The sequence below is a fragment of the Equus asinus genome, chromosome 13 (assembly GCF_041296235.1).
Source record: "Equus asinus isolate D_3611 breed Donkey chromosome 13, EquAss-T2T_v2, whole genome shotgun sequence".
NCBI lineage: Eukaryota > Metazoa > Chordata > Mammalia > Perissodactyla > Equidae > Equus > Equus asinus.
In genome coordinates this window covers 39,559,296-39,571,526 of record NC_091802.1, presented here as the reverse complement: position 1 = coordinate 39,571,526, position 12,231 = coordinate 39,559,296, and the positions used below count along the sequence as shown (strand labels likewise).

General features: G+C 56.9%; 1 protein-coding gene across 10 annotated transcripts; it reads right to left on the bottom strand.

The window, feature by feature from the left end:
• Positions 1-3,154: 3,154 nt before the first annotated feature.
• On the bottom strand, positions 3,155-11,955 carry GRB7 (growth factor receptor bound protein 7). Of its 10 annotated transcripts, none has more exons than XM_014833626.3 (15): positions 11,556-11,955; positions 7,350-7,506; positions 7,099-7,252; positions 6,758-6,914; positions 6,511-6,632; positions 6,341-6,418; positions 5,886-6,023; positions 5,436-5,546; positions 5,149-5,247; positions 4,765-4,845; positions 4,545-4,661; positions 4,329-4,389; positions 4,118-4,205; positions 3,922-4,015; positions 3,155-3,682 (listed from the first exon to the last, which is right to left on the bottom strand). In XM_014833626.3, the coding sequence occupies exons 2-15, from the start codon at positions 7,499-7,501 to the stop codon at positions 3,536-3,538; spliced, it is 1,599 nt and encodes a 532-aa protein (XP_014689112.1). In that variant the 5' UTR covers positions 7,502-7,506; positions 11,556-11,955; the 3' UTR covers positions 3,155-3,535. The 10 variants fall into 10 exon arrangements, with proteins under 10 accessions (XP_014689112.1, XP_070339288.1, XP_070339289.1 ...); XM_070483187.1 differs by lacking the exon at positions 11,556-11,955 and adding an exon at positions 11,297-11,371; XM_070483188.1 differs by lacking the exon at positions 11,556-11,955 and adding an exon at positions 10,728-10,987.
• Between the last annotated feature and the right edge of the window lie 276 nt (positions 11,956-12,231).

Genomic DNA, 12,231 nt, shown 5'->3' with positions numbered 1-12,231 from the left:
GCATAGCCTTGGCAGTCCCTTCTGCTGTGTGGCCTCTGTAGGCCACGCTGCAGCCTTTTTAGCAGGAGAGCAGCAGCCTTCCCACATCCTCAGAGCTGAGGAAACTTGCCCTGGGTCCCTCTGGGAGCTGGCCCTGAGGGGCCCTTGTCCCCCACACTCACAGCTGCTGTCTCTCCTCCAAGAAGCCAGAGATCTCAGCTACTCAGCAAGGATGTCCAGCTGACAATTTCTAGTATCCCGCTCAGGGCTGAGCCAGCTGCCACCTCTAAGGACCCCTAGCAGCCCAGGTTCCTCATAGTGGCCAGCACTGAGAAGGGAGGGGGCAGAGAACAAAGGGCAGGGCAAGGAAGCCTGTGTTCCACCACCTTCAAGATGGACTGAGTCTGATCTCTGTCCCTAACTCCATCTCTGACCTCAGGTGGGTCACCCTCTTTTCCCAGTTTCCCACATACACAATGGGAACAATATCTGTCTCACATACTCCGATGAGCTGATTGACATAGAAGGGCTTTGTCCCCTGCCAGTCCCTCAGGCTGTGAGGGGACACTGGGTCCTGTTTTTGTGCAATGTAAATCCCTGGACATGCTTAAGAGGTGACTCACTCTGACCCCTTTACTCTCACCCCAGCATGGACTCCTAGCACCCAGACCTCAGAAGTGGCTCTGGGCATCCATGGCTAGCCACACAGCCAGCACCAGCCAGCTTGGGCCCAAGCAGCAGCCAGAGATGGGATGGTTCTGAGAACCATGGCAGGTGGCAGGCAGCAAGTTGCACTGGTCCCTTCCTTCTCAAGTCCTGCTAAAAAGAAACAAAATCTGCACCCCTCTCATGCCTGGGCTGCAGTAAATTCTTCAGGGTAAATCCCTAGCAGGCTCCGGGCTGGAGGGTGGGTGAGGCCTCTCTGCCCAGCTCTCTCTGCCAGGCCTGGCTCCCCGGGCTGAGATTAGCCATGGTCGGGGGTACCTCGGTCATGAGTGGCTACCAGGGCTGCCAAGCCTGGCCTAAGGGCTGGCTGTGGTGGCTGGTCCTTCTCAATGTCACCTCAGGACAACCCCCCTTAGCCAGGGCTGCAGAGAATGGAAGGGCTCTCCAGAGGAGGACCCTCCTACGGCCACTTAGGAATCCCACTAGGAAGTCAGCTGGGTAGGGGGAGCAGAACAGCCCAGACCTGGTACTCAGATTAGGGTTTCAATCATGGCTCTCCCACTGTGGTTTGGGGCAGTTCTCCTCACTGAGCCATCAGTTTCCTCGCCTACAAAACCGGATTCCACCACCTGGTGCCCAACCAATCTGAAAGATTTCAGGAGAGATTCTCTATTTCAAAAAACTTATTATGGAATTTTCAAGCTTACACAAAATAAGAGGATAACTTAATGAATGCCCATGTACCCATTACCCAGTTTTAACCAATATCAATTCATACCCAACCCATGACTATACCCACACCCTCTCCCCCAGCCTCCGGGTTATTTTTAAAACAAAGCTGAGACATCATTTCACCTATAAATACTTTAGAATGAATCTCTTAGAGGTATAGGCCTATTAGCATCAATTCTATACTTTTTCCTCATTCCTAGAAATGAACTATTTCTGGCATCTTTTAAAAAACTTTTTTAAAGACTGTTTTAAAGAAACATAACCACAGGGGATGGCCCCCTGGCTGAGTGGTTAAGTTTTCATGCTCCGCTTCGGTGGCCCGGGGTTCACCAGTTCAGATCCTGGGCGAGGACCTATGCAGAGATCAAGCCACACTGCGCTGGCATCCCACATACAAGAACTAGAATGACCTACAGCTATGTACTGGGGCTTTGGGGAGGGAAAAAAATGAGGAGGATTGACAGGGCCAATCTTCCTAACCAAAAAACAAAAGTATACAAAAAAGAAAACCAGAAAAAAAATAACCACAATACCATTATCACACCTTAAAAGTTAACCATAATTCTCTAATATCATCAAATATCTCATCAGTTCAAATTTCCCCTAACCGCTCATAAATGTGTTTTACAGTTAGTTTGGATTTGAATCAAATAAGGTCAACATATTACATTTGGTTGATATATGTCTAAATTTCTTGAAACCTACAGATCCCCATCTTTTCTTTTCTTGTAATGTTTTGTTGTTGAAGAAGAAACTAGGTTATCTGTTCTGTAGTTTCCCAATTTGGATTTTGGTAATTGTATCCCCATGTGTCATTTCACGTGTTCCTCTGTTCCCTGTATTTCTGATAAACTAGTAGTTGGATCCAGAGGATCAGATTCAGGTTTGATTTCTTGGCAAAAATAATGGCTCGTTGGGGTTCAGCTGTGTGGAGGGAGGTCTATCCCTTTGTGATTTGAAGATTGAGCAGCAGGTTCAGGTGTTGCCAATCTGATACATTTATCATAAAGCTCCCCCGGCATGTAAGAGCTAAAACTCTTTTATAAAACTCTTTAGACAAAAACAGACTGGTGTGGGCAGTGGGCAGGAGCCAGACCTTGCAGGGTCTATCTGGGCTTAAGTGGAGACACGGGGGAGCGGGCAGGTTTCTATTTTGGAAAGATCACTCTGGACGTTGAAGGGTAGGTTGGAGAGGGAGCCAAGCTCAGAGGGTTGAGTGCTGTAGGATTCCATTTGCATGGCTTTTGGGAGCGGGCAGAACTAACCGTGAGGATAGAAAGCAGATCTGGGCTTGGGGAGGACGGTGGGGGGCGACAATGGGGGGGGCACAGGGACTCATGGGAGGTAATGGAGCCTCCCACAATGGAGTTGTGTGACTTGGTGGTGGATGCATAAGTGTTGTGTCTGTCAGGACTCATTATTCCACCAGTTAGTCCAGCACTTGCAGAGGATCAGGATGCTGCTGACTCAGCTCTGTCCCCAGGCTTTGTCAGTAACCTCCAAAGCTTTAGGCCCTGCCAGGAGATCTCATCTGGATGGCAGTCCCTTGTCCGTTCATTCATTTAACAAGCAATGACTGGGCACCCACTTGGGCCAGGCTCCATGCCGGACACTGGAGACTCAGACGACCAAGACCACCCTTGCCCTTAAGAAACATCTAGGCTGGCTGGTACATGGCCTCAGTCCATCTGACATGTTCCCCAAGGCCTTAACTGGTGCCCACCTCTCTTGCTCCCCTTCTCTACTCCAGCCAGCCAGGTCGTGCCAGACAGAACTCACAGATGTACCAAAAAATAGTCTTTATTGTCACTAGTATAAAACAGAGCAGATCAACTGGCCTCTCAGTCTGTACAAAGTGTGGGGCATAAGACCACCTGGGTTGCCCCCTTTTCTCCCATAATGCCCTGTCCCAAAGCAGTGCCCAGGAGCTCCAAGACAGGGAGAGGGCCACCCCAAGTGCCTTCCCTTGAGGAGAGGGGTAGAGGGTAGACTGGGTGAGGGGTACTTTCTGCCTGAGGGAGGAATAGGAGCAAGGGGGAGCCCTCCAATTATTCACGATCCTGTCCCCACCTTCTGCACCCTCCAAGTCCACTCTATGAGTGGAGGGAGTGGTGGGCAGCCTGGAGCTGGTTAAGACATGTGCCTGCTTGTGTGGCAGTCAGAGGGCCACGCGGGTACAGCAGTGGCGCAGCAAGCACGGCAGGATGCCGCGGTTCAGCTGGTGGAACTCCACAAGCTGCAGCAGGTCAGTGAAGCGAGTCTGGCCATCATCCATGCTGAAGTAAAGGCGGCCCTCCTCCTCGCTCTGGGGTATGGCCATAAGGGGTGGAACGTCAGGGAAGGGCACGAGGCTTGAGGAGCCCCCTCCTGGGTCAGGGCTGAGGTCCCCACTGTTTGTGCAGGGAGCAAGGACAGCGGGAGATCCCAGACCCACTCAGGCCTAGGAGAGCTTCTTGAGGGGCCCTGATGAGGAGGACAGTTTCTGGGAGTCCTGTGTCTCCACTGCAGGAAGCTGGGGCTCTTACAGAGGGAAGGATTACTCACTGGCAGGATAAGATAATGTTTGACTTTCTGCAGGTGGCACAAAGAGAGGACAAAGCCCTGTGGGTTCCGCTGACTCTCTCGGACCAGGAACAGGCTACCAGGAGACAGGGCAACATTACCAGGGGACACACGGTTGCCACCTACCCAGGGTCTCTTCACCCCAGGGTGTGCTGCCCAGCCGAGCCCTGCCCCTTACCCATCTACCAGGCCCTGCTGCCCGATGAGCCGCTGGCTCTCCTCGCGGGAAATGCGTCCATGGAACCAGGGTTGGGTGCGGTGGATGGCTGGGGTATGGAAGGCAGATGGGCAGTCACTCCAGGGAGAGGACCCTCATCCTAACCATCCCCACCGGGAATGCTCAAAGCCAAGGCAGCCCCCACCCCCAGGGACGCTGGGTTCTCTCCCACCTGCACTGAGGCTCGAGCCTGAGCATGGGGTGGGCAGGCTGAGACGGTGGTTCGTCTTCTTCTGCAGAGCAGTGGGGGACACGGGGGTCAGGGCGTGGCTGGAGTATTACCCAACCCAAGATTCTAGAACCCCTTTCTGCAGCTCCCTTCACCCCTCTCTTCCTCCCACTCCATGGAAACCCAGGACAAACATGCAGATGGGTGCTGGCCCCTCACCCTCCAGGCCTGGGCCTCCTCCAGGGCTGCGCTCAGAGCTTCCCGAGGGTTCTCGATGACACGCCCAGCATGGCCAGAGAAGTCCATGGCCACCAGGGTGTTATCCGAGACACTCCTCTGCAGACGGGATATGATGGGGGAAAGGTCAGAACAGGACCCAAGTACCCCCAGGCTGGGGCCTGAGTGCCCACCCCCAGCTAACACCCCTGTGTACACTCACCAAGGGTGGGGAACCCACACAGGATGGACGCAGGTGGCGAGACTGTGCCTGCTGATAATTCTTATACAGCTGCATGCCATACTGGGGGGTAGAGAGAAAAAGAGGGCCTAAGGTCAAGCAGATCCTGGGGGCTGGGCTGTGACACCCCCTAGACCAGAACTCCCCAAAAGCAGGACTGTGTCTCTGCCCCTGGATAAGGAGCTTCCTAAAGCCAGAGCTGCGGATCCTGCCTTGGACCAGGGGTTCTGGAGAGCAAGGCTGTGATGCTCCCTCATTCCAGAGACTTCCTCATTCCACATTCCTCATTCCACAGCTGTAACTCTTCTCTCAAGCCGGGGATCCGATGGGTGGGGCCAGCCCCCCAGGCCAGTCCCAGAGCCTCACCTTGAAGAGGCGGAAGGCAGCTAACCAGCAGGTGCGGCTCTGCTCATCCTCACTGCAGAAGATACGAAGCCCCTTATGGCCATTTCGAAGCTTGTTCGGCTACAGGGAGAGGAAACTGGCTGGTCCCATGTCTGCCTTTAGGACCAGATGTCTGTCTCCTGCCTCCATGGGGCAGGGCACAGTGCAGAGAGAGGAGTCTGGTGTCCCAGATGGAGCTCAGAAGCCTCAGGTAGGATCCTGGGGCCTGAGCAGCTCCCGCTCCCTCCCAAGCAGGCCAGGGTCTTCACCTTGATACAGAAGCCGAAGTCCGTGGGCATCCCATAGAGCTTGCGGCCCTGGGTCACCACATACACGTTGGACTCATTCACATCTGCTACGTACTGCAGGTGCCTAGGATCCTGTGCAGCATGGGTGAGCAGCACTTGTCACAGGCAGACCCTATCCCTCTGCTACTACCACCCTAAGCCAGTTGGAGAGATTTCAAGCCCAGAGAGGGGCAGAGAAGTGCCCCAGGTCACACAGCAAATAGAAGTAGGGCCAGGACTCGAACTCAGTTCACCTGCCTTTCCCACAGCTACTTCCTGGGGCAAGTAAACTGGGAGGGAAAGAGGAGCAGCTGAGGGTCACAGGGCCCAGGGGAAGAAAGGTCCAGGAGTTCCAACAGGGAAGGGGGAACTCCTAGAAGGACCGGAGATGGGGTATCCAAGGGGCTGGGGCTGTCACCCTCAAGGACTCACCTTGGAGGTGCCCTTGGTGGAGTAATAGAAGCCAGACCGGCGCAGGAAGCAGAAGAAGCGTTTCCAAAGCTTGCGTCCCGACCCCCGCAGCTGCAGGAAGCCCTGGATCTCTGGGAAGCTGCCTGCATTCAGGAAGTTCTGAGGCCAATGGAGAAGAGGGTGAGAGGCCTGGAGGGGGCCTGACATTCACATTCACACACACACCCAGGCCTTCATAGGACCTGCCTTTATGACAGGAGGTGCTCTGATGCATTTATTGTCCCGATTTAACAGACAAAGAAACTGATGCTTAGCCATGGAACGTCACTTGTCCACAGTTCCATAGGGCATAGGACTGCGCTGGGCTATATCCATCACACAGAGGGGAGGCACAAGGCTTAAGGGCCGAGAAGCAATGGGTGATCCTGAGGAATCATGACTATGTCATGAAATGACATATTCAGGTGAAACCTCACCTGGATGAGGTCTTCGTGGGATATGCCCGTATGTGCATCAAAACAGCTGGACACCATCTTTTCTGGGAACAGGGCGTGCTGGGGGAGAAAGGAGTCAGGACTCAGGGATGGAGGGTCCAGGCTGGGGATCGGGGTGTCCTAGTGCCCAGACCCCCTTCACACACACTCACTGGGGAGCTCTTGAACAGTTCATACTTGGCGAAGTTTTTCCGGAAGATGAAGCGGCTATCTCCGCCAATGGGCCAGGCAGCCTGCACTTCCACCACTGATTCATGGTCCTCTAAGCCCCGCTCTGGGGTCAAGGGCAAAAAGCAGCAGTCAGTGGAGACCAGCCAGGCCTCCCAGATGAGCCACCTGCCTAGCCCAAGGTGTGAAGTATTGCCTTCCAGCCCAGGCAGCCCCAGCACCCCAACTCACCCAGTGCTAGATGTGGGTGGCACTCCACCAGCCCCCAGTTTTCATCACTTAGGGCATGAGCTCGCTGCACCAGCATTTCACAGACATAGCGAGCTGTTGCACCTGCCGCCACCTCCACCGACCGGCAGGCCCCATCTTCGCTGTACACCTTTACTACCTGCACCCAAGGAATTACAGATGACTTGAGGAAGGGCAAAGGGTGGTTCTTTCCCGTTCCCCAACCTGCTGTACTCTGAGGGACCCGTGACCAAATCCCCCCACCTCCACAGAACTAGCATTATATCCACCCCAGTCCCGTCGCACCCCCATATCCCAGACTTCTCTTTCCCAGGACAACTCACATGAGGGCAGCTGGCGTCTCGGGGGAGCAGCCCCCTTGCACTGCAGGACCCCCCAAGAATGGGGGTCTGTGAAGGGGGACTGCAGAGCTCAGGGAAGGGGTTCGGAATGGAGGGTAGAGAGCTTGCCCGCAGCTCCTCCTCTCGAAGAAGTTTCCTATGGCCAAGTAGGGAGGAGTTGACTGCAAGCTTCTATGTATAACCCAGCGCTGACCGCCCCCCAACCCCTCCTCAGTCCCAGTACCCCATTGTACCTGCTGGTTGGAATGGGCAGAGGCTGGGACCTCTTCACCTCCCCAGGCAGGGGGGGATCAGGAGGTGGGGGGGTCCCAGGAGGGGTCCCAGGGGCCGGGTACAGGTCTTCCGGGAAGCTGCTGGGATGAGGTGGAGACAGACCCAGCTCCATGACATCTGAAGGAGAAGACGGGGCTGAACGCAGCCGCCCTTGTGCCCTTGTCCTGGGGAGAAGGGCCAAGAGGACCCAGACCTCCTGACTTCACACAGCTGTCAAGGTGCCCCTCAGAGTTTACATTGTACCTCAGTGCTCCCCCTCGAACTGGAGTTTCCCTGGAGCCTTTGGGGAAGGGCAAAGTGAGCCCATTTTACAAAAGGGGACACTGAGTCCCTGAGAAGGAAGCATTCTTGCCCCCATCACAGGTAAGCCATGGAGTGGAACCTGGTGTTTGGACTCCAAGTCCAGTGCTCTTCCTTTAGCCCCACGTTGCCCAGGGGAAGAGCTAAGAGGATCCCCCCACCACAAGCCAGGCGACAGCAACAAACTCCACAACCCACAGACTGTCTGGGGCTCAGGCTCTCAGTGTCAGGGCAAAGGGCCACCCCACTCCTCTGGGCTCTGCCCCAGGTTTTTCCAGTGCTTCGTTGGCAGACCTGGTTGCCAGAGCCTGTTGTGGCAACGCTGGCCCAAGTGCTGAGTGATGCACAGAAGGGGAGAGGGAGGTGGGGAAGGACAGGAACCAGGAGGGCAAGAGGCGGGCTCAGCTGCAGTAGGAGGGACAGGGCCGGCCTGGGGGCCCTTGCCTCAGCAGCCCCCAAACCTTGTGTGCCCTCCCCAGGTCCCTCCTCCTCCCCAACTTTATTGAAACCCCAATACCCGAGCTATCTCCTCTGAGAAGACTTCCTAGATTTTCCACATTTAGACCGAAGGGCTCCCTCTCCCCAGTGTTGCTGAGGCCACACTGCGCCTGTGCACCTGTCTTATCCACCCACCAGTCTGAAGATGCCCAGCACTACCAAGCAAGACCAGGGTCTTACCCATGTCTTATCACCCACAGGTGCTGTACAGGCACCCAGTAAGGATAGGGGAGATGGGGCAAAGATGCTGCTGAGGGTAGAGGCAGGGCAGGCCCCTCCTTCACAGGAACCAAGACAACATCCCTTTGGCTGAGCTGAGACCGGGGAGAACCTGGGTGAACCCACCAGTTCCAGCCCCCAGCTTGCTCTCTGGACCCTGGGCTAGTGCTGTTAGGCTGCTTCGGGCACCCAGGATTGCCCTCCCAGGATGGGGCAGGCCTCTGACCCTTAGGTGAGGGCATAAGGGGATTTGGGGGACAGGTGAGTCAGGGTGGGGCGGGACAGTACTGCCTGGAGCTCTCCATTCAACCTTGACTCATCTGCACAACTTCCTGGCTTAGGAGAAACACAAACAACCCTACCTCTACCCACACCCGCCCCCAACCTACCAGCCTGGGAGGAATGAGGGAGGCACAGGGCAGGGAACAGGATAGGGGAGAGGGAGGAGGATGCGGGGCCTGAGGCTCCTGACATCACCTCTTCCCCACCCTTGGCCTACCTATGATTGCAACTGCTCCAGTCCAGGTGGGACCTGCAATCTGCCCCCAGTCCTGTAGCCACCACCCAGCCCAGGAGCCCCCTCACCCAGGAAGGAGAGAAGAAAGGTCCGGCCTGGATTCAGAGGCCCATGAGGAGTGGAGCCAACCTCTCCTTGGTGCCCCTGGCTCCCGAAAGAAATGCACAGCGGTCCCTCTCCTGACCCGGCCCTACCGGGCTTTCATCCTGCTGCTGCGGCCCACCCCTAGCACCCAGGACTCAGCTGGTCTGGGAGACTCCAGCACATCACCCCTGGAGGATGAGGGTCCTGCTAACACACTTGCTTGGGTGTCCTGGCCAGAGGGGTGGAAAGTCAAAACACCCAAGAGGACAGACACAGACAGGCAGGCAGGGAAAGGCCTGGAGAGAGAGCCAGGGAGGGAGAGAGCTCAGACTCCCGCTGGGAAGGGCAAGACACACCCACCATCGGACATCAACAACAGAACAGCAACACCTAAACACAATGCCCCCACCCCCACCTCCTGTCTGACCTCTGGCAAACAGCCCAGCATTCCAGGGAGGACTAGGGGGAGGGGCTGCGGGGCTGCCCCTTCCGAGAAGTCAGAGACCAACAGTGGGGCAGGGGCAAGAATCAGGGAGGGGAGAGGGAAGTAGATTTAAATCGGATTAGAGTCTTGGGTCAGAGGGCAGAAGGGCCACTGAAGACTTGGGTTTGGCCTTGAGATCCCTCCATCTTGCCCTCCAGAGCCTTCTAAGGCAAGAGAGGAGTGGCACAGTCAGGACCAGAGGTGAGATGGGAGAACTGGGTCCTAGCTGTGGGGCCTGGTCAGCCCCCGTCCCAAGAGATCTGAAGCTTTCAAACTGGGGTCCTAGGAAAGCTTCTGTTGAAACCGACCCCCGAAACCAATCTGCCCCTCAACACTGCAACTCCAAGCTGTGGCTTCCTCAACCGCCTCTCCTGCTCCGGCGGCTCCGGCCTCACCCTCCTTCCCGCCCTCCCTGTCTCCTGCCTCCTTGTTTACTTCCTGAATCTTGCCTCACCTGGCTGGCCCCAAGGGCGGGTGGCAGGGCCCAGTGTTTAGAGCCGATAGAAAACAAGGCCACCTTCGGTGCTTCCCAGGGCGGGGGGGGGGGGGGGGGGGGGGGGAGGGACTGGCAGGGAGAGGCCTAGACTGGGGACCTGGAGGTGGCGGAAAGGCCCCGGTCTGGCCCGGTACTCCACACCCCGCCCCCATCGAGATTTATTGTAGTGAGGAAGGCTTACTCTCTGCGGGAGCTCTTAGGGTGCAGGGCCCTGGTGAGGAGGCAGGAAACCCCTAGGTGACCCGGAGTTGGGGGCAGCGCCCAAAAGCCTGAGGCCCCGCCCACTCCCTCACTCAGGAAAAAAACACCCAAGCCGGGGGCTGGGGTGGGGGGGGCAGCTCTTTTAAAGTTTAATTTGGGAAGAATGCTGGAGTGTCTGTGGAGTTAATCATTAGAGGCTGCTTGCCTTCATGAAGGGCCCCCCTCACAGCAGGATATCGGGGAGAGAGGGGAGAGCAGAGTCCAGGACAGGCAGACCAAGAGGGGGCATTCTTGAGGGGCACTGGGATTGGGAGGCCTTCCAAGGGCGGAAAGGTGCATTCTCCACCCGCAACGTGCCAGGGAGACCCAGACCCAGACCCGGGTCTTCCTCCAGCCTATTCAAACAGACAAGACCATCTGCCCAGCAACGCGCACCCAGACTCTCCCCAGGCCCCACTGCGCTGCAGACCGCCCAGCATCCAGCCCTCCAGCCTTCCAAGCCCATTTCATTCTGAACCAGGAGGGACCCCAGGGCCTACCTCGCCCGTCCGAGGGCAGGAACTTGTGTTCCTGAGCAGGATACAATCTGGAGAGACGGAGCTCTAGCAATGTACAGAATCCCTCACATTTACTGCCCTCCAAATTGGAGGGTGCACCCCCTTCCCGCGCGGAGACGTCAGTCTCTAGTAGAGACTTGGGGAAACTCAAACTGGAGTAAAATCAGATTGCGCAAGAGAGTGACTCGGTGCAGCTCCCTCGGTATTCGGACCCTGCTCCTAACTCTCTTTCTGGGAATGTGGGGAGGGGCTAGTTTCAGCGGGAAAGCTCGTCTCCTGGAGGAGAGAATCTGAGATTTTATTTCCCTAGCCCCACCAGCTAGTTTGCGCGGGGGGCTGAGGAGAGGGTTTCAGAAAGGGAAGGAAGGAATAAGGAGGACAGGAAAGGAGAACAGGGAAAGACGGAGGGAGGGGGCGAGATGGGAGACTGGAGGAAAAGAGAAAGCGAGGCCGCCAGAGTAACACAGCAGGAGGCGGAATCTTTCCATATTGACCCGCGACCTGGCGAGGCTCCCCACCCCCCAAGGTGAAGCGCCCGCTTTGGTCGTTACCTGGACCCTGGGTGTTGTTACACCTGGCTGGGGCCACTGGTTTAGGGAGGGAGACGCCAGGCCCTTAACTACCTGTCCCCCTCCTGCCCCCGCCCTTGGCCTGACATCACTGAGGGGGGAAGGGGGGAAAACAGGCGGCCGCCGGTCCGCACACCTGGGCAGCCAGCCAGCTCCTAGCCCTGAGACGGGCACAGCTGGGCCCTGGTGCGGCTGGAGGTGGGAGCAGATTGTCGTCTAGGATCGATCTCGGTCCCCTTACCTGGAGGAGCCCCAGCAGGAGTAGCAGGACACGGGGTCCGAAGTCCGGCTCTGTCTAGGAACCCTAGATACCTGGGCTTGATTTTAAATCCACTCCCTCTTCTTGTCTGCAGGTAGTAGGAGGGTGTCCTGACTTTGGACGTAGAAGTGGGAGTCGGGGGAAGGTGAGCCCTGTGTGTCCGGGCTCCTGGCCGAAGGAAACTAAAATTATCTTGGGCAGGTGGGGGCGGAGCTGGGGGAGGGGCCTGGGAGGAGGAAGCACACGAGCGGGGGCGGGGACTCCCTGACTTCGCCGGCTGGAATTGTTTTGGCCCTTCTTAGCCTGGCAGCAGGTGCCGGGGGAGAAGCGGGGAAAACAGTCGAACTTAGCCTCGAGAGCGAAGATCTAGAGTCTCAAGACCTAGGAGGGAGGGGCTAGGAGCTGGAAGGTAGGGGGAAACGGCCCCGCCCACTCTTCCCATGCCCCTCCCCAAACCTGGCCAGTTTATTGGCCAAGATAGGGGGCCTGTCTGCAGCTCTGGGTCCCACCTCCTGGGGCAAAGAGCGCTCTGCGAATGAAGGAAGCCAGCCAGAGGGGATGTCCAGCACATGACCTGTCCCTTGACCTCCAGCCACAGTCTAGCCACCCAGGCTGCACCCTAGCCCCTCGGAGGCACCCAGGGTCTGTCTTCCCTTCT